The 21,982-nt window shown below is 49.1% G+C and overlaps 2 protein-coding genes across 2 annotated transcripts in view; one reads left to right on the top strand and one right to left on the bottom strand.

Annotated features, from left to right (window-relative positions):
- The window catches only part of R3HCC1L (R3H domain and coiled-coil containing 1 like), a 201,581-nt gene extending 182,248 nt beyond the window's left edge, over nucleotides 1–19,333 (top strand). The window contains exon 7 of the mRNA XM_063962297.1: nucleotides 19,248–19,333. Coding sequence (XP_063818367.1) covers nucleotides 19,248–19,318 — 71 coding nt within the window. The 3' untranslated portion in view covers nucleotides 19,319–19,333. The remainder of the gene's footprint in view (nucleotides 1–19,247) is intronic.
- Nucleotides 1–21,982, bottom strand: part of LOXL4 (lysyl oxidase like 4) — a 151,468-nt gene that overhangs the window by 39,207 nt on the left and 90,279 nt on the right. Inside the window, exon 13 of the mRNA XM_063962301.1 lies at nucleotides 18,688–18,824. Coding sequence (XP_063818371.1) covers nucleotides 18,688–18,824 — 137 coding nt within the window. The remainder of the gene's footprint in view (nucleotides 1–18,687; nucleotides 18,825–21,982) is intronic.

The following is a 21,982-nucleotide window of genomic DNA, read 5'->3' as shown; positions in this document are numbered from 1 at the left end:
GAGAATTCCGTTAGGACCTTCTCCTCTGTAAATCTACTTTCTTTCTACCTCATTTCTCTGAATATACCTGTGACTTATGTGTGGCCCCTGTGCCTATGCAGCATTTGCACAGGGAAAATCATCGCTTGCAGCTGAATCTCCAAATATAGACAAAAGATATAATGCACATGGTTTTAAGGGATGGGATCCCGGCTATCAGAATACCGACGCCAGCATTCTGATGTTCACGATCCCGACAGGGTGAGGTAAGTATTCTACCTACCCCCTAGCACTAACCCTTCCTTATCGCAGCCTAACCCTAACCTCACTCATAGGTGCCTTAACCTAACCCTCCCCCCCTTCAACACAGCAGAACCCTAACCCTGTCCTCTTAGTCAAAGCTGTCCCTAACCAATATGATGCCCTAGGCAAGATTTTGTTTGGTGCCCCCTAGCACCACTGCTATTTCCACCTCTGACCCTGCACCCCTTTCCCAGCACTATCACCCCTCACCCATAGCAGTCCTCACTTTGGTGCTCCTACCCCCTATATTTTAAATAGGAACAGTGCACACAGCCCAAAAAGCAGTGTGTTCTTGTTGGGAAGGGGCATGTCCACACAATACTACCCCCAATTAAAACTACCCCACACAGTAGTGCAACTTTATTCACATTATATCAAGTGATAATGTCCCTTATTCACGTTACAGAACACAGTAGTACCACTTTACCTTATATACGTTATGCCTCACAGTAGTGCCCCCTAGTCACATTACAGCACACTGAATTGCTCTTTATTCACATTAGACCACACATAAGTGCCCTTCTATACATTACGCCACACAGTAGAGCCCCTTATACACATAATGCCACACATTAGTAATTCCTTTATACACACATGACACACATTATTAATGTCCTTATAAACATAATGCACCTTACACATTATGCCAACCTTTATTAGTGCCCTTATACACATAATGTCCCTTACACATATGCCACACATTATTAATGCCCTTATATACATTACACACATAATGCCCCTTACACATAGGCCAAAAACTATTTCACAACCAACCCACCTGCACACAGCACTCACACGGCCGCTAACACTGTGACCTTTGCCTCTGCTTGGATACAGATGTGTCCTCATACATCTTGCCTCAATATGCCATGCAGCAGGAGATGCCTGGCGTGAGACAGCTGTCAGCTCTAGGCCAGCTCTGCTAACGTCGGAAATGGGTCTTATTTGCATTGGTAACTGACTAGGATGCACAAACCGCTTCTGCTGATTAAAATGATATGCGGCATGTCTATATTCTGTGTACGACTGTGGTTGTATCTGCACTTGAAGTGCTACGTTATAGTGTTTTCCAGGAATACACTGTAACATAACATTTCATATGCAGATACAGCCACAGTCACCCACAGAATATAGGCATGCCGCATATCATTTTAATCAGCAGAAGCTGCTTGTGCCCCTAGGCATTCCAAATGCCCTAGGCATTTGCCTAGTTTGCCTATGACTAGGGCTGGCTCTGTCCTTGGTTCCTAACCCCCCGTACGCGCAGCCTAACCCAAACCACCCCTATCCGCAGCCTAACCCTAACCCCCCTGGGTGGTGCCTAAACCTAACTACCCCCTCCCTACCCTGCAGCCAAACATAACCCTCCCATCTATGCTTACCTTTGGGATCCCGGCCTTCAGTATCCTGGCATCAGGGTGCTGACCTGGTTGGGATTCCAGCGTCTGCGTTATGACAGGTGTCAGGATTCTGGCGTCGGTATTTCGGCAGCTGGGATCCTGAACGTATACCTGGTTTTAATACTTCTGGATGAATGTGGAATAGCATTGCCTTTTAGAAGATCGTTTTATGTTCATCTGGGATGGGGATTTTAAATCCCTGAGTTTGTTGTATGTATACTATAAGTACTGTATACTATTTAGTTCTCAATCTGATTGCTTACTTTTGAGAAATAAGACACCTTTAAGGTGGGTACACACAGTAGCGGATCATGGTACGGGCACACGGTACTTTTGCCCGGGGCGCCGCCTTCTGGAGGGCACCGACGCAAGATCCGTTACTAATGGTGCCCCCCCCTCCACCCGTGCCGGTACTGCTGTGTGGTAATGATTGACCTCTAGTGTCTATGCGTTTCTATGGGAGAGACGTCATGACGTCTCTCCCATAGATCAGAGGAGCGGCGCCAGCGGCCAGAGACGGAGACAGAGGGCAGAGGGCAGCAGCGGTCGGGAATCTGGAACGAGGAGGGTAAGTATTATTTTTTTTTATTTTTAAAAGCCACACAAACGGGGGCAATACTACTGAGGGCACAAACTGGGGCAATACAACTGGGGGCACAAACGGGGGCAATACTACTGGGGGCACAAACGGGGGCAGTACTATTGGGGGCACATTGACCACGCCCCGTTATGAAGCCACGCCCCTATTTTCGTCCGGGGCGCCACAGGGGCTAGAACCGGCCCTGGGTACACACTAGGTGACGTGCTCTATGAGCGACGTCGCCTAGCGTTTCCCCTCCCAGGCCGGGGCGGTCGACGGCAGTGCATACACACTGAGCGATACGATGACCTCATCATTTTCCATCCAGCGCGTGCGCAGAACATAACCTGCGTGTACGCACTGGCAGTAAATGCCGGGAAATGTGTTCACATCACTATAGCGATGCGAGCTGAATAAGGCCCTTGGTACCTTTTTTCTACATATAATAGGACCTCGATACTATTAAAATGATTATAATTTGGAGGCTTCCTATTTTATAACAATATGTAGGGGGAATGTAATAACCTATGAGATGCAGGCATCAATGCAATTCCAATAAGTCTGTCCGATAATTTTTAAAACGGCAATCATTTAAAAGGCAAAACAAAGGATTCCCGTACAGGATAAATGTCTGCATTACATGTAAATATACTGATAATAAATCCTCCACTCTTTGGGGGTCATTCCGAGTTGATCGCTCGCTAGCAGTTTTTAGCAGCCGTGCAAACGCTATGCCACCGCCCACTGGGGAGTGTATCTTAGCTTAGCAGAAGTACGAACGCATGTGCAGCCGAGCTCTGCAAATACAGTTTGTGCAGCTTCTGAGTAGCTCTGAACCTACTGAGCGCTTGCGATCACTTCAACCTATTCGTGTCCAGATTTGATGTCATACACCCGCCGAGCGAACGCCCAGCCACGCCTGCGTTTTTTGAGACACGCCTGCATTTTTGCAAACCCTTCCTGAAAATGGTCAGTTGACACCCAGAAACGCCCCCTTTCTGTCAATCTTTTTGCGGCCGTCAGTGTGACTGAAAACTTCGCTAGAACCTGTACACAACCACAACGGGCTTTGTACCGGTACGTCGCACGTGCACATTGCGGGGAATACGCATGCGCAGAAATGCCATTTCTCTGACGTCCTAGTGGATGCTGGGACTCCGTAAGGACCATGGGGAATAGCGGCTCCGCAGGAGACAGGGCACAAGAATAAAAGCTTTAGGATCAGGTGGTGTGCACTGGCTCCTCCCCCTATGACCCTCCTCCAAGCCTCAGTTAGATTTTTGCGCCCGAACGAGAAGGGTGCAGGCTAGGTGGCTCTCCTGAGCTGCTTAGAATAAAAGTATATTTTAGGTTTTTTATTTTCAGTGAGTCCTGCTGGCAACAGGCTCACTGCATCGTGGGACTAAGGGGAGAAGAAACGGACTCACCTGCGTGCAGAGTGGATCGGGTTTCTTAGGCTACTGGACATTAGCTCCAGAGGGACGATCACAGGTTCAGCCTGGATGGGTCCCGGAGCCGCGCCGCCGGCCCCCTTACAGAGCCAGAAGAGCGAAGAGGTCCGGTGAAATCGGCGGCAGAAGACGATCCTGTCTTCAGACTAAGGTAGCGCACAGCACCGCAGCTGTGCGCCATTGCTCTCAGCACACTTCACACTCCGGTCACTGAGGGTGCAGGGCGCTGGGGGGGAGCGCCCTGAGATGCAATATAACATGATATACCTTAGATTGGCTAAAGAATACATCACATATAGCTCTGGGGCTATATGGATGTATTTTAACCCCTGCCATTTTTTACAGAAAAAGCGGGAGATAAGGACGTCGTGAAGGGGCGGAGCCTATCTCCTCAGGACACAAGCGCCATTTTCCCTCACAGCTCCGCTGGAAGGACGGCTCCCTGACTCTCCCCTGCAGACTTGCTACTGAATCAGGGTAAAAAAGAGAAGGGGGGGCACTATTGGCAGCTAAAAACTATATAAACAGCAGCTATAAGGGATTAACACTTATATAAGGTTATCCCTGTATATATATATAGCGCTTGGTGTGTGCTGGCAGACTCTCCCTCTGTCTCTCCAAAGGGCTTGTGGGGTCCTGTCCTCTATCAGAGCATTCCCGGTGTGTGTGCTGTGTGTCGGTACGTGTGTGTCGACATGTATGAGGAGGAAAATGATGTGGAGGCGGAGCAATTGCCTGGGTTAGTGATGTCACCCCCTAGGGAGTCGACACCTGACTGGATGATCGTATTTAAAGAATTAAGTGATAATGTCAGCACTTTGCAAAGAACGGTTGATGACATGAGACAGCCGGCAAATCAATTAGTGCCTGTCCAGGCGTCTCAGACACCGTCAGGGGCCATAAAACGCCCGTTACCTCAGTGGGTCGACACAGATCCAGACACAGATACTGAGTCTAGTGTCGACGGTGAGGAGACATAAAGCGTGGGTTTCCCCCGACAAAAAACTGCTAATTTCTAAAAAATTATTGGCACTATATCCTTTCCCGTTAGAGGTTAGGACACGTTGGGAAACACCCCCTAGGGTAGATAAGGCGCTCACACGTTTATCTAAACAAGTAGCGTTACCGTCTCCTGATACGGCCACCCTCAAAGGACCAGCAGATAGAAGGCTGGAAAATATTCTTAAAAGTATATACACACATACTGGTGTTATACTGCGACCAGCAATCGCTTCAGCCTGGATGTGCAGTGCTGGCGTCGCGTGGTCGGATTCCCTGACTGAAAATATTGATACCCTGGATAGGGACAATATACTGTTAACTATAGAGCATTTGAAGGATGCATTACTATATATGCGTGATGCACAGAGGGATATTTGCACCCTGGCATCAAGAGTAAGTGCTATGTCCATTTCTGCCAGAAGAGCGTTATGGACGCGACAGTGGTCAGGCGATGCGGATTCCAAACGACATATGGAAGTATTGCCGTATAAAGGGGAGGAGTTATTTGGGGCTGGTCTATCGGACCTGGTGGCCACGGCAACGGCTGGAAAATCCACCTTTTTACCCCAGGTCACTTCACATCAGCAGAAAAAGACACCGTCTTTTCAAACTCAGTCCTTTCGTTCCCATAAGTACAAGCGAGCTAAAGGCCATTCCTTCCTGCCCCGGGGCAGAGGAAGGGGAAAAAGACTGCACCATGCAGCCGCTTCCCAGGAGCAGAAGCCCTCCCCTGCTTCTGCCAAGTCTTCAGCATGACGCTGGGGCTTTACAAGCAGACTTAGACATGGTGGGGGCCCGTCTCAAGAATTTCAACGCGCAGTGGGCTCACTCGCAAGTGGACCCCTGGATTCTACAGGTGGTATCGCAGGGGTACAAACTGGAATTCGAGGCGTTTCCCCCTCGCCGGTACCTGAAGTCTGCTCTACCAAAGTCTCCCTCCGACAGGGAGGCAGTTTTGGAAGCCATTCACAAGCTGTATTCCCAGCAGGTGATAATCAAGGTACCCCTCCTACAACAGGGAAAGGGGTATTATTCCACGCTGTTTGTGGTACCGAAGCCGGACGGCTCGGTGAGACCAATTTTAAATCTAAAATCCCTGAACACTTACATAAAGAGGTTCAAATTCAAGATGGAATCACTCAGAGCGGTGATAGCAAACCTGGAAGAAGGGGACTATATGGTGTCTCTGGACATCAAGGATGCTTATCTCCACGTCCCAATCTACCCGTCTCACCAAGGGTACCTCAGGTTTGTAGTACAAAACTGTCATTATCAGTTTCAGACGCTGCCGTTTGGGTTGTCCACGGCACCTCGGGTCTTTACCAAGGTAATGACCGAAATGATGATTCTTCTTCGAAGAAAAGGCATCTTAATTATCCCTTACTTGGACGATCTCCTGATAAGGGCAAGGTCCAGGGAACAGTTAGAAGTCGGAGTAGCACTATCTCAGGTAGTGTTACATCAGCACGGGTGGATCCTAAATATTCCAAAATCGCAGCTGATTCCAACGACACGTCTACTGTTCCTAGGAATGATTCTGGACACAGTCCAGAAAAAGGTGTTTCTCCCGGAGGAGAAGGCCAGGGAGTTATCCGAGCTAGTCAGGAACCTCCTAAAACCAGGCCAGGTGTCAGTGCATCAGTGCACGAGGGTCCTGGGAAAAATGGTGGCTTCTTACGAAGCGATTCCATTCGGAAGATTCCATGCAAGAACGTTTCAGTGGGATCTACTGGACAAATGGTCCGGATCGCATCTTCAGATGCATCAGCGGATAACCCTGTCGACAAGGACAAGGGTGTCTCTTCTGTGGTGGCTGCAGAGTGCTCATCTACTAGAGGGCCGCAGATTTGGCATTCAGGATTGGGTCCTGGTGACCACGGACGCCAGCCTGAGAGGCTGGGGGGCAGTCACACAGGGAAAAAAATTCCAGGGCTTGTGGTCAAGCATGGAAACATCTCTTCATATAAACATTCTGGAACTAAGGGCCATTTACAATGCCCTAAGTCAAGCGAAACCCCTGCTTCAGGGTCAGGCGGTATTGATCCAATCGGACAACATCACGTCAGTCGCCCACGTAAACAGACAGGGCGGCACGAGAAGCAGGAGGGCAATGGCAGAAGCTGCAAGGATTCTTCGCTGGGCGGAAAATCATGTGATAGCTCTGTCAGCAGTGTTCATTCCGGGAGTGGACAACTGGGAAGCAGACTTCCTCAGCAGACACGACCTTCACCCGGGAGAGTGGGGACTTCACCCAGAAGTCTTCCACCTGATTGTAAACCGTTGGGAAAAACCAAAGGTGGACATGATGGCGTCACGTCTAAACAAAAAACTAGACAGATATTGCGCCAGGTCAAGGGACCCTCAGGCAATAGCGGTGGACGCTCTGGTGACACCGTGGGTGTACCAGTCAGTGTATGTGTTCCCTCCTCTGCCTCTCATACCAAAAGTACTGAGAATCATAAGAAGGAGAGGAGTAAGAACGATACTCGTGGTTCCGGATTGGCCAAGAAGGACTTGGTACCCGGAACTTCAAGAGATGCTCACGGAAGACCCGTGGCCTCTACCTCTAAGAAAGGACCTGCTCCAACAGGGGCCTTGTCTGTTCCAAGACTTACCGCGGCTGCGTTTGACGGCATGGCGGTTGAACGCCGGATCCTGAAGGAAAAAGGCATTCCAGATAAAGTCATCCCTACCCTGGTCAAAGCCAGGAAGGATGTAACCGCAAAACATTATCACCGCATTTGGCGAAAATATGTTGCGTGGTGTGAGGCCAAGAAGGCCCCTACAGAGGAATTTCAACTGGGTCGTTTCCTCCATTTCCTGCAAACAGGACTGTCTATGGGCCTAAAATTAGGGTCCATTAAGGTTCAAATTTCGGCCCTGTCGATTTTCTTCCAGAAAGAACTGGCTTCAGTACCTGAAGTTCAGACATTTGTAAAAGGGGTACTGCATATACAACCTCCTTTTGTGCCTCCAGTGGCACCTTGGGATCTCAATGTTGTTTTGAGGTTCCTTAAGTCACATTGGTTTGAACCACTCACCACTGTGGACTTAAAATATCTCACATGGAAGGTGACGATGCTGTTAGCCCTGGCTTCAGCCAGGCGTGTGTCAGAATTGGCGGCTTTATCATATAAAAGCCCTTACTTAATTTTTCATTCTGACAGGGCAGAATTGAGGACTCGTCCTCAATTTCTCCCTAAGGTGGTTTCTGCCTTTCACATGAACCAACCTATTGTGGTGCCTGCGGCTACTAGGGACTTGGAGGACTCCAAGTTGCTTGACGTTGTCAGGGCCCTGAAAATATATGTTTCCAGGACGGCGGGAGTCAGAAAGTCTGACTCGCTGTTTATCCTGTAGGCACCCAACAAGCTGGGTGCTCCTGCTTCTAAGCAGACTATTGCTCGTTGGATTTGTAGTACAATTCAGCTTGCACATTCTGTGGCAGGCCTGCCACAGCCAAAATCTGTGAAAGCCCATTCCACAAGGAAAGTGGGCTCATCTTGGGCGGCTGCCCGAGGGGTCTCGGCTTTACAACTTTGCCGAGCAGCTACTTGGTCAGGGGCAAACACGTTTGCTAAATTCTACAAATTTGATACCCTGGCTGAGGAGGACCTGGAGTTCTCTCATTCGGTGCTGCAGAGTCATCCGCACTCTCCCGCCCGTTTGGGAGCTTTGGTATAATCCCCATGGTCCTTACGGAGTCCCAGCATCCACTAGGACGTCAGAGAAAATAAGATTTTACTTACCGATAAATCTATTTCTCGTAGTCCGTAGTGGATGCTGGGCGCCCATCCCAAGTGCGGATTGTCTGCAATACTTGTACATAGTTATTGTTAACTAAATCGGGTTATTGTTGTTGTGAGCCATCTTTTCAGAGGCTCCTTCGTTGTTATCATACTGTTAACTGGGTTCAGATCACAAGTTGTACGGTGTGATTGGTGTGGCTGGTATGAGTCTTACCCGGGATTCAATATCCTTCCTTATTATGTTCGCTCGTCCGGGCACAGTATCCTAACTGAGGCTTGGAGGAGGGTCATAGGGGGAGGAGCCAGTGCACACCACCTGATCCTAAAGCTTTTATTCTTGTGCCCTGTCTCCTGCGGAGCCGCTATTCCCCATGGTCCTTACGGAGTCCCAGCATCCACTACGGACTACGAGAAATAGATTTATCGGTAAGTAAAATCTTATTTTTTTTAGCCTGATCGCTGCACTGAGAACAACGCCAGCTAGCGATCGACTCGGACTGACCCCCTTTATTCTTCCCGTACAAATCAATATTTTTAAATAAAGGACTTGTAAAAGTACTGTCCACTGTACCTCCTGGAGTGTTCTTGCGGCCTTAAAATCTTGGTTCTTTACCATAGGCAAAACTTCATTAAGAATCATTTCTTTTACGTCCTAGAGGATGCTGGGGACTCCGTAAGGACCATGGGGATAGACGGGCTCCACATGAGACATGGGCACTTTAAGAAAGACTTTAGGTATGGGTGTGCACTGGCTCCTCCCTCTATGCCCCTCCTCCAGACCTCAGTTTGATACTGTGCCCAGTGGAGACTGGGTGCATTACAGGGAGCTCTCCTGAGTTTCCTGTCAGAAAGAATTTTAGTTAGGTTTTTTATTTTCAGGGAGCCTGCTGGCAACAGACTCCCTGCATCGTGGGACTGAGGGGAGAGAAACAGACCTACTTCTGTGAGTTTCAAGGCTCTGTTTCTTAGGCTACTGGACATCATTAGTCCCAGAGGGATTGGTACGCAGGTCTCACCCTCGCCGCCCGTCCCAGAGCTGCGCCGTCATCCTCCTCGCAGAGCCGGAAGATAGAAGCCGGGTGAGTATGAGAAGAAAAGAAGACTTCAGAGGCGGCAGAAGACTTCTTGATCTTCACAGAGGTAACGCACAGCAGTAAAGCTGTGCGCCATTGCTCCCATTCACCTTACACACGGCAGTCACTGTAAGGGTGCAGGGCACAGGGGGGGCGCCCTGGGCAGCATATAAACCTCTCCTTTGGCAAAAATACATATATACATGTACAGCTGGGCACTGTACATGTATATAAAGAGCCCCCGCCAGTTTTTTAAGAATTTTGAGCGGGACAGAAGCCCGCCGCCGAGGGGGCGGGGCTTCTCCCTCAGCACTCACCAGCGCCATTTTCTCCACAGCACAGCGCTGAGAGGAAGCTCCCCGGACTCTCCCCTGCTTACTCACGGTGACAGAGGGTTTTCAAGGGGGGGGGGGGGGCACATAATTGGCGCATATACATATAAAAAGGCGCTACTGGGTAACCATTTGGTGTTTTTTCCTGGGTCATATAGCGCTGGGGGGGGTGCTGGCATACTCTCTCTCTGTCTCTCCAAAGGGCCTGGCGGGGAAACTGTCTTCAGATAAGAGTTTCCCTGTGTGTGTGTGGTGTGTCGGTACGCGTGTGTCGACATGTCTGAGGTGGAAGGCTCGCCTAGGGAGGAGGGGGAGCGTATGAATGTGAGGTCTCCGTCGGCAGCGCCGACACCTCACTGGATGGATATGTGGAATGTTTTAAGTGCTAATGTAAATTTATTGCACAAAAGATTAGACAAAGCTGAAGCTAGGGAACAGTCAGGGAGTCAACCCATGTCTGTCCCTATGTCGCCAGGACCTTCGGGGTCTCAAAAGCGCCCGCTATCCCAAATAGGAGACACAGATACCGACACGGATTCTGACTCCAGTGTCGACTACGATGATGCAAAGTTACAGCCAAAAGTGGCTAAATGTATTCGTTATATGATTATTGCAATAAAAGATGTTTTGCACATCACAGAGGAACCCCCTGTCCCTGACACGAGGGTACACATCATACTTACCTACATTCCTGCTGCTCTCTGCGGGAGAGAGCAGCCAGGTCGTTTCAGAGGGCGGGCAGGGGAGGCTATGACGTAGATGAAGGGGTGGGCAGGAGGCGGGACGGGGGCGGAGCAGGGGCAGAGCCACGATGACACTGCCTTTAAGCCCCGCCCCGCACTGTAATGCCGCGATCACCGGCATTACACTGCAGGGGGCGTGGCTATGATGACGCGATTCAGCAAGAATCGCGTCATCAACTGCCCGGACCGCCCACTTTAATCGTTAAGTGGGCGGCGGGCAGGGGGGGACCTGCGGATATCGGGAGACTTGCCTGCTCTTCCGGGGGGCCGGGAGGGTCACCCGATTTTCGGGAGCCTCCCGGCCATTCCCGGGAGAGTAGGCAAGTATGGTACACATGTATAAGGGAAAGAAACCTGAGGTAACCTTTCCCCCCTCACATGAGTTGAACGAGTTGTGTGAAAAAGCGTGGGAATCTCAATACAAAAAACTGCAGATTCCCAAAAGGATTCTTATGGCGTATCCTTTCCCGCCAACGGACAGGATACGGTGGGAATCCTCCCCTAGGGTAGACAAAGCATTGACACGCTTATCAAAAAAGATAGCGCTGCCATCCCAAGATACGGCTACCCTCAAGGATCCTGCTGACCGCAAGCAGGAGGTTACCTTGAAGTCCATTTACACACATTCTGGTACATTACTCAGACCGGCGATTGCGTCGGCCTGGGTGTGTAGCGCAGTAGCAGCATGGACAGATTCATTATCAGCGGATATTGAGACCCTAGATAAGGATACCATTTTATTGACCCTAGGGCATATAAAAGATGCTGTCTTATATATGAGAGATGCTCAAAGAGACATTAGTCTACTGGGTTCCAGAATAAACGCTATGTCTATTTCTGCTAGGCGAGTATTATTGACTCGGCAGTGGACAGGTGATGCCGACTCAAAGAGGCATATGGAGGTTTTGCCTTACAAGGGTGAGGAATTGTTTGGGGAAGGTCTCTCGGACCTCGTCTCCACAGCTGCGGCAGATAAATCGAATTTTTTGCCTTATCTTCCCTCACAGACTAAGAAAGCGACACATCAAATGCAGTCCTTTCGTTCAAATAGAAGCAAAAGAGTACGTGGATCGTCCTTTCTTGCCAGAGGTAAGGGCAGAGGGAGAAAGCTGCACAACACAGCTAGTTCCCAGGAACAGAAGTCCTCCCCGGCCTCTGCAAAATCCACCGCATGACGCTGGGGCTCCGCTGGGGGAGTCCGCCCCAGTGGGGGCACGTCTTCGACTTTTCAGCCACATCTGGGTTCACTCACAGGTGGATCCCTGGGCAATAGAAATTGTTTCTCAGGAATACAAGCTGGAATACGAATCGTCTCTACCGACTTCTCCCCTAGAAAGGGAGTTAGTGTTAAATGCGATTCACAAATTGTGTCTTCAACAAGTGGTGGTCGAGGTTCCCCTGCTTCAAAGAGGGAAGGGTTACTACTCAACTCTGTTTGTAGTCCCGAAACCGGACGGTTCGGTCAGACCCATTTTGAATTTAAAATCCCTAAACCTATACTTAAAACGGTTCAAGTTCAAGATGGAATCGCTCAGAGCGGTCATCGTCAGCCTGGAAGGGGGGGATTTTATGGTATCTCTGGACATAAAGGATGCATACCTTCATGTTCCCATTTATCCGCCCCACCAGGCGTACCTGAGATTTGCGGTACAGGATTGTCATTACCAATTTCAGACGTTGCCGTTTGGGCTTTCCACGGCCCCGCGGATTTTCACCAAGGTAATGGCGGAAATGATGGTGCTCCTGCGCAAGCAGGGTGTCACAATTATCCCATACTTGGACGATCTCCTCATAAAAGCGAGATCACGAGAGAAGTTACTGAACAGCGTGTCACTTTCACTGAAGGTGTTACAGCAACACGGCTGGATTCTCAACATCCCGAAGTCGCAGCTGGTTCCTACGACTCGTCTGACCTTCTTGGGCATGATTCTGGACACAGACCAGAAAAGGGTTTTTCTTCCGATAGAAAAAGCTCAGGAACTCATGACTCTAGTCAAGAACCTATTGAAGCCAAAACAAGTGTCAGTACATCATTGCACTCAAGTCCTGGGAAAGATGGTGGCAACATACAAAGCCATACCCTTCGGCAGATTCCATGCAAGGACTTTCCAATGGGACCTATTGGACAAGTGGTCCGGGTCACATCTACAAATTCATCAGCGGATCACCCTGTCCCCCAGAGCCAGGGTGTCTCTCCTGTGGTGGCTGCAGAGTTCTCACCTTTTAGAAGGCCGCAGGTTCGGCATTTAGGACTGGATCCTGGTGACCACAGATGCGATCCTCAGAGGGTGGGGAGCAGTCACACGGGGAAGAAACTTCCAAGGACTTTGGACAAGTCAAGAGACTTGTCTTCACATCAACATCCTGGAACTGAGGGCCATATACAACGCCCTACGTCAAGCGGAGAACTTACTTCGCAACCAACCAGTTCTGATCCAGTCGGACAACATCACCGCAGTGGCTCATGTAAACTGCCAAGGCGGCACAAGGAGTGGCAATGGCGGAAGCCACCAGGATTCTTCGCTGGGCGGAAAATCATGTAAGCGCACTGTCAGCAGTGTTCATTCCGGGAGTGGACAACTGGGAAGCAGATTTCCTCAGCAGACACGACCTGCATCCAGGAGAGTGGGGGCTTCATCAGGAAGTCTTTGCACAGATTGCAAATCAGCGGGGACTGCCCCAGATAGACACGATGGCGTCCCGCCTCAACAGAAAGCTGCAGAGGTATTGCGCCAGATCAAAAGACCCTCAGGCGGTAGCAGTAGACGCCCTAGTGACACCATGGGTGTTCCAGTCGGTCTATGTGTTTCCTCCTCTTCTTCTCATACCCAATGTGTTGAGAATAATAAGAAAAAGAGGAGTGAGAACAATTCTCATTGTTCCAGATTGGCCAAGAAGGACCTGGTATCCGGATCTGCTGGAAATGCTCACAGGAGATCCGTGGCCTCTTCCTCTACGACAGGACCTGTTGCAACAGGGGCCCTGTCTGTTCCAAGACTTACTGCGACTGCGTTTGACGGCATGGCGGTTGAATGCCGGATCCTAGCGGCAAAGGGCATTCCGAATGAGGTCATTCCTACTCTGATAAAGACTAGGAAAGACGTGACAGCGAAGCATTATCACCGGATATGGCAGAAATATGTTTCTTGGTGTGAGGCCAGGAATGCTCCTACGGAAGAATTCCATCTGGACCGTTTCCTTCACTTCCTACAGACTGGAGTGAATTTGGGCCTAAAATTAGGCTCCATTAAGGTTCAGATTTCGGCCTTATCCATTTTCTTTCAAAAAGAGTTGGCTTCTCTCCCAGAAGTACAGACTTTTGTGAAGGGAGTGCTGCATATTCAGCCTCCTTTTATACCTCTGGTGGCGCCTTGGGACCTTAACATGGTGTTGAGTTTCCTTAAGTCGCACTGGTTTGAACCACTTCAAACGGTGGAGTTAAAATATCTCACTTGGAAGGTGGTCATGTTATTAGTCTTGGCTTCGGCTAGGCGAGTGTCGGAATTGGCGGCTTTGTCTCATAAAAGCCCCTATCTGGTTTTCCATATGGATAGGGCGGAATTGCGGACCCGTCCTCAGTTCTTGGCTAAGGTGGTGTCATCTTTTCATATGAACCAACCCATTGTGGTGCCTATAGCTACGCGAGACTTGGAGGATTCCGAGTCCCTGGATGTAGTCAGGGCTTTGAAAATTTACGTGGCCAGAACGGCTCGTGTTAGGAAAACAGAGGCTCTGTTTATCCTTTATGCTGCCAACAAGCTTGGTGCTCCTGCGTCTAAGCAGACTATTGCTCGCTGGATCTGTAACACGATTCAGCAGGTGCATTCTACGGCTGGAATGCAGTTACCTAAATCGGTGAGAGCCCATTCTACCAGGAAGGTGGACTCATCTTGGGCGGCTGCCCGAGGGGTCTCTGCACTACAACTATGCCGAGCTGCTACTTGGTCGGGTTCAAACACCTTTGCAAAGTTCTATAAGTTTGATACCCTGTCTGAGGAGGACCTCCTGTTTGCTCAATCGGTGCTGCAGAGTCATCCGCACTCTCCCACCCGTTTGGGAGCTTTAGTATAATCCCCATGGTCCTTACGGAGTCCCCAGCATCCTCTAGGACGTTAGAGAAAATAAGATTTTAAACCTACCGGTAAATCTTTTTCTCGTAGTCCGTAGAGGATGCTGGGTGCCCATCCCAAGTGCGGACTACTTCTGCGAGACTTGTATATAGTTATGCTTACATAAGGGTTATGTTATAGTTTCATCGGTTTTGGACTGATGCTGTGTTGTTTTATCATACTGTTAACTGTTTAATAAATACACAAGTTATACGGTGTGATTGGTGTGGCTGGTATGAATCTTGCCCTTGGATTAACTAAAATCCTTTCCTCGTACTGTCCGTCTCCTCTGGGCACAGTTTCTCTAACTGAGGTCTGGAGGAGGGGCATAGAGGGAGGAGCCAGTGCACACCCATACCTAAAGTCTTTCTTAAAGTTCCCATGTCTCCTGCGGAGCCCGTCTATCCCCATGGTTCTTACGGAGTCCCCAGCATCCTCTACGGACTACGAGAAAAAGATTTACCGGTAGGTTTAAAATCTTATTTTTACACCTGGTCTAGATCGGCAATTTTCATTTCTTTTACTTTTTGTTTTGTGTGTTACATATTGCAGACATGTTAATGATCCCAAAGATTATAAAGTCATTGGTATCAAATGTATTCGACCTTTCCCAACAGGAGAGGGAAGATTCATCTGCGTAGATCATTAATGCGGCCATACATCAGGCATGTGATTCGCCAACGTTGATCCATTCCACCAGTTGGTGGTCAGAAGCGCCATTCGTCAGACAACGATAATCGGCGATCCATCAGGAAGCTGGGAAAAACGGCATTCTAAAAAATTCCCAACTTGTCGATCCGGATCATTTTTTGGTTCCAACATGTTGGATTTCCCCAATTCCCTGACCCAGGCATCGGGAAAACGGGAAATTGCCCCGATTCTCCCCTGATCTATGGGCCCATTAGGAGTTCTGGATCTTTCATTTGGGCACGTTACACCCTGAAGGCCTGAATGATATAACGGATTAGAATGATATTCAGTAGCTATGAAGTAAATTGGGTGTACGTATATATCTTATTCATTGACCTATGAGCTGTTATATATAATTGAAATGGTCACTTTTTGATTGGTTGCTGCTTGGAATCAGGAGGGAGTATGGAAGAATGTTAGATGGCCTTTTACATGCTGTTACGTCTGACTATTCATTATTGTCATTAATAAAAGATGTTACATTTGGATTATATAATACTGACTGTCATTTTCTTAAAAGTTGCCCCATGAATATAGGAACGTTGATTTTAATGCTGCATTTCCTTCTTTTGTCCAGCTAGTAGGTGTGTGCATGGAAAGAAAATAAGGGGTTGGGGGTCACAATACCGGGGGTCGAGATGCCGGCGGTCAGATAACGAACTGCGGCATCCCGATATGGGCAGTATGGACGGTGTAATGGTTAGCATTACTGCCTCACAGCACTGAGGTAATGGGTTCGATTCCCACCATGGACCAAACTGTGTGGAGTTTGTATATTCTCTCCGTGCTTGCGTGGGTTTCCTCAGGGTACTCCGGTTTCCTCCCACAATCCAAAAATATACTGGTAGGTTAATTGGCTCCCAACAATATTAACCTTAGCGTGAATGTGTGTGTGTACATGTGGTAGGGCAGGGGTGTCAAACTCAAATTCATCGGGGGCCGCATCAGCAGTTTGGTCCCCATCAAAGGGCCGGTTGTATCTGTAGGTCTATCCAAAATTTACCGCTCCACCTGCCTTATATGTGCCCAGCCATCTGCCCCCTTTTAAAGTGCCCAGCCATGTGCCCCCTTTTATAGTGCCCAGCCATGTGCCCCCTTTTATAGTGCACAGGTCCCCATTTTACACATTGCGGCAGGCACAGGTCCCCATTTTACACATTGCGGCAGGCACAGGTCCCCATTTTACACATTGCGGCAGGCACAGGTCCCCATTTTACACATAGCGGCAGGTACAGGTCCCCATTTTACACATTGTGGCAGGCACAGGTCCCCATTTTACACATAGCGGCAGGTACAGGTCCCCATTTTACACATAGCGGCAGGCACAGGTCCCCATTTTACACATTGTGGCAGGCACAGGTCCCCATTTTACACATTGTGGCAGGCACAGGTCCCCATTTTACACATTGCGGCAGGCACAGGTCCCCATTTTACACATTGCGGCAGGCACAGGTCCCCATTTTACACATAGCGGCAGGCACAGGTCCCCATTTTACACAGTACGCTGGCAAGTGTCCCCATTTTACACATTGCGGCAGGCACAGGTCCCCATTTTACACATTGTGGCAGGCACAGGTCCCCATTTTACACATTGTGGCAGGCACAGGTCCCCATTTTACACATTGCGGCAGGCACAGGTCCCCATTTTACACATAGCGGCAGGCACAGGTCCCCATTTTACACATAGCGGCAGGTACAGGTCCCCATTTTACACATTGTGGCAGGCACAGGTCCCCATTTTACACATTGTGGCAGGCACAGGTCCCCATTTTACACATAGCGGCAGGTACAGGTCCCCATTTTACACATTGTGGCAGGCACAGGTCCCCATTTTACACATTGCGGCAGGTGGTGGAAGGAGGGAGAGAGAGAGAAAGAGAGGAAGGGAGAGGGGCTGACTTACATTTGAAGCGGTTCTCGCCGCTCTTCAGCCGCCTCTCCCTCCTCGTCTGCGCGGCTCCCTTCTCCCTCCTCCGACGGGGTTTCGTTGAATGACGCGTTTGCGCCGTGACGTCACGACGCAATCGCGTCATTCCGCGAAACCCCGCCCCCCCCCCCCCCCCCCCCCCCCCGAGCTGGGCACTCGGGAGAAGGGGGTTTCATGACGGCGGCACCGCGGGCCATCAGACGAGGTCTGGCGGGCCGGATTTGGCCCGCGGGCCTTGTCTTTGACACCCCTGTGGTAGGGAATATAGCTTGTAAGCTCCACTGGGGCAGGGACTGATGTGAATGGGCAAGCGCTGTGGAATATGTGTGCGCTATATAAATAACTGGTCATAAATAAATAAATAAATCCCGACAGAAGGAAGGTAAGTATTCTTACCTTCCCCCAATGGCCCCCTAACCCTCCCTCCCCCCGCAGGCTAACCCTAACCCTTCCTGGGGGTGCCTAACCGTAACCCCTCTTCCCCACAGCCTAACCCTCCCCCTGCAACCTAAACCTAACTTGAAACCCCCCGCGGCTTACTTCTCCTGCGGACCGGCAGTGGGATCCCGGGTGTTGGTGTGCTGGTGCCAGGATTGTGATCCCATTTGGAAATCCAGGCCGGCATTCTCGGCTGTGTCAAAATTCTGGTGTATTTTGACAGTCAGGATCCTGACAGGATCCCGTTCCTGGCAGTGGTTTGCTGTATGTCCTCTTTGGTTATTGCCCAAAGCTCAGTATTCAGGGGAATATCAAACCTTGTGCACGTACTGTATGTAATGAAGGGTGAGATTTGTTATACACACTCTGGAACTCTTAGGGTATTAATCCCCTATGTGAGTAATGTTGATATTAAAAAGCACTGGTCCCAGAACATAGCCCTGCAGTACACTACTGGTAACCTTTCCTTCCTGTGAATGCACTCCATTTACTACAACTGACTGTTTACTATCCTACAACCAAGATTGTATCCATTCAACCGTCTTAGAATCTCATTCCAATACCATGTCATTCATGCCGCAGCGTTTGGGGCCACTGCGAGCGACAGTGCACGACCTTATCTGCACGTGGGCACATGCACACTGCGCAAATCAAAATCCATTAGAGATTCACACGAACATCGGAGTACGTATATCCCTGAATCAGGCCAATTGTCACAGATTTTACTTGCATGAATCTTCATTTGGTTTCAGTGTCGTGTTTGCTACTCAATAGTGGTATCTTCATACTGTCGATTACTAAGATTTAATTTTCTTTTCAATACAATGGTCCTATCCTTCTGTAGTACATCATGTGTGTCCCTTATGTGCAAATGGAATTATGTGAAAATTAATATGTCAAGTTCTTCTCACCTGGAAAATATAGTCTCCAGGTCTAACATCGGTAATGTCCACCCACTGACAATCGATGTCATGGCGATAGGTGTCCCAGCAGCCCACGGTTATTCCTTGTTCTCCAAAGTTGGCGCACTCATAACGCTTCTGTATTCCTGTGTAGTAAGCATTGCCATTAGCTTTACATTGGTGCCTGACTGTAAGCTGCACATTACTTGTCGGAAAGGATATCAATGTCACCTTACAGCCGGTGGCTATGCAGAAATAAATACATAATAATGATCCACTTAATGGAAAGCGCTCCATGGGGTATATTTACTAAGGTGTGAGGTTTTTTTTAGAACTAGTGATGTTGCCCATAGCAACCAATCAGATTCTACTTAACAATTATCTAGCTGCTTCTAGAAGATAATAGCTAGAATCTGATTGGTTGCTATGGGCAACATCTCCACTTCTAAAAAAAAAACCTCACATCTTCGTAAATATACTCCATGTATTGATAGATGCAGTAATATATGTAAAGTGATACATTAAACAGAGGGTATTATTTTGAATAAGACACAATTCATGATTTTTAGGGAGAACTCCCAGGATCCTACAAGTGAAGACAACCCTCCTACATTCCACAAACTACTTCCATTCTCTGTGAATAGCGTCATCATGTGCCGCAATGATGCGAAACTCTACACCTCGCCCTCCTTGTCCTCCCTCTGCTGGATCCCCGGAAGAAAAGGTAGGTGAGTGTGATTTAAATTAAAATACTGACGTACATTCTGAAAAGCTTTGTGACCCCCTGGTAACATAAGTAACAAGACCCAGTACTATAGCACGGGCTACTGCTATAGCTTGGGGGTGGGATGGTGTCGATAATACCAGGATTTTGACCGCATCCCCTTGGGGACAAGAAGCATGGGCTCCCCCTATAAAAGCAGAAGCCAGCACAAAGCTAGTCACACACTACAGTCTTATTAGTATAGATTAAATCAGACCTGATCGGACATCCAAGACGTGGTCTAGTGTTTCCCCTCCCGGGCCGCCCATACACACTACGCTCAGTGACGTCACGCAGCCGCCGGCCCGTGCATGCAGCTCCTGGGCGACAGTCCAGATAGAGCATGCATGCACTGCCGACAGCGACGATCATTGCCAACCCGCTGGGCCGCGCATCGATCGTCGCTGGCGGTATACACACTGGGCGAGAAAATGGGCAACGTCGCTCATTTTCTCTGCAAGTGTGTATGGGCCTTCAGATTTGGGTGGTGTGTGTTCAAACTGAGATCTAAATTGCAGTGTACAAATAAAGCTATCTAAAGCTGGGTACACACTAGATGATATTTTGGATTGTTTGTCATACATTGAGATGAATCGTAATGATAAATCATCCACATCGTCCAGTATGTACCCACTATCGCGCACTCCCCTGCATCACTCGACGCATCTTCAGATCTGCTGTACATGTTGGCCAATCTGTTGATATCATTAATGATTTTGAGCAAATTGTCTAGCGTGTAAGCAGTACATGACATATATACATATATATCGTTATCGACCGAACAACGCAATATACAGTATATCTGTCGGTTGTTTGTAAGATTGCACAGTGTGTATGCATAGGCTTACAATACTAGCCCTTTAAACTGGGATACTCATGAATTATGACAAAAGCATAGGGCGATTGAGCACAGGTCGCAAAGAATTTTTTTAATGAATTGAAAAAAACCAAAAGCGGACAATTAATTACCCTTGGTAGCAGGTGCGAGAAAATATATAATATTTTTCTCCTAAATGCTGTCCTCATTGGTGGTGCTCCCAGAGCCAGAAAGTACATTGACTTACAAGGGAGAAAGAGAAGGCTCTTGTGTGGGCGCACTCTGGGGGTCATTCCGAGTTGTTAGCTCGGTAAATTTATTTGCATCGCAGCGATTTTCCGCTTAGTGCGCATGCGCAATGTTCGCACTGCGACTGCGCCAAGTAAATTTGCTACGCAGTTAGGAATTTTACTCACGGTTTTTTCTTCGTTCTGGTGATCGTAGTGTGATTGACAGGAAGTGGGTGTTTCTGGGCGGAAAATGGCCGTTTTATGGGAGTGTGTGAAAAAACGCTACCGTTTCTGGGAAAAACGCGGGAGTAGCTGGAGAAACGGAGGAGTGTCTGGGCGAACGCTGGGTGTGTTTGTGACGTCAAACCAGGAACGACAAGCAGTGAACTGATCGCAGATGCCGAGTAAGTTTCGAGTTACTCAGAAACTGCACAGAAATGTCTTATCGCAACATTGCGAATCTTTCGTTCGCAATTTTAAGAAGCTAAGATTCACTCCCAGTAGGCGGCGGCTTAGCGTGTGTAAAGCTGCTAAAAGCAGCTTGCGAGCGAACAACTCGGAATGAGGGCCTCTATGCAGGAAAGAAAGTAGGAACTTTCTTTCCTGCATAGAGTGCGCCCACACAAGAGCCTTCTCATACTCATGAATTACACAGGTTCTGTGGCTGGCTGACTTCAAGCCTGCATTTCATCTGGTTTTATTCAGCCACAGAACCTGTGTAATCCATGAGCGTCCCTGTTTAAAGGGCTGATATGGTAAGCCTAATTATAAAGAGTGTCCACTGTATGTGCTAGACTACAAATATCATATGAAGCCACTGTTTCTCAACTCCAGTCCTCAGCGACCCCTGTCTGTGCATGTGCTACAGATCTCCTACCTAGCTGGTGCACAGGTGCATTTATTAGTAGTTGACACATTCTAAAACATCCACATGTGGTGTTAATTATGGGGGTCACTCTGACCCGATCGCTCGCTGCAGTTTATCACAGCGCAGCGATTGGGTCGGAACTGCGCATGTGCCGGTGCCGCAGTGTGACGGCACATGCCAGAAGGCCGAAGGCCATCGTTGCCTAGCGATCGCCTCTGAGGCAAAGGCGGTCGCTGGGTGGGAGGGGGCTGGACGGCGGCGTTAAGCAGGCATGGCCAGACCGTTGAGGGGTCGGGCCGTGCCGGCTGCGTGACGTCACGCGCAGCTGCTGCGACCCGGGGCAGCGAAGAGGTTCTCCCGGCCAGCCGCAGGAGCTGCGCTGGCTGGGAGTAACTCCTGAGATGCAAAAGCATCGCCGCTGTGTGATGCTTTTGCATTTCTGCAGGAGGGGCCGGCACTGACATGCGGGGCGGACTAGCCCTGTGCTGGGCGTCCCCCCCACATGTCTGAGTGCCTGATCGTAGCTGTGCTAAATTTAGCACAGCTACGATCAACTCGGAATGACCCCCAATGTCACTTGTGATACTGAGGAGATCTGTACAACATGCGCTATTAGGGGTCCCTGC

This window comes from Pseudophryne corroboree, chromosome 3 (assembly GCF_028390025.1).
Source record: "Pseudophryne corroboree isolate aPseCor3 chromosome 3, aPseCor3.hap2, whole genome shotgun sequence".
NCBI lineage: Eukaryota > Metazoa > Chordata > Amphibia > Anura > Myobatrachidae > Pseudophryne > Pseudophryne corroboree.
The sequence above is the reverse complement of the archived record's forward strand: the minus strand, read 5'-3'. Positions and strand labels throughout refer to the sequence as shown.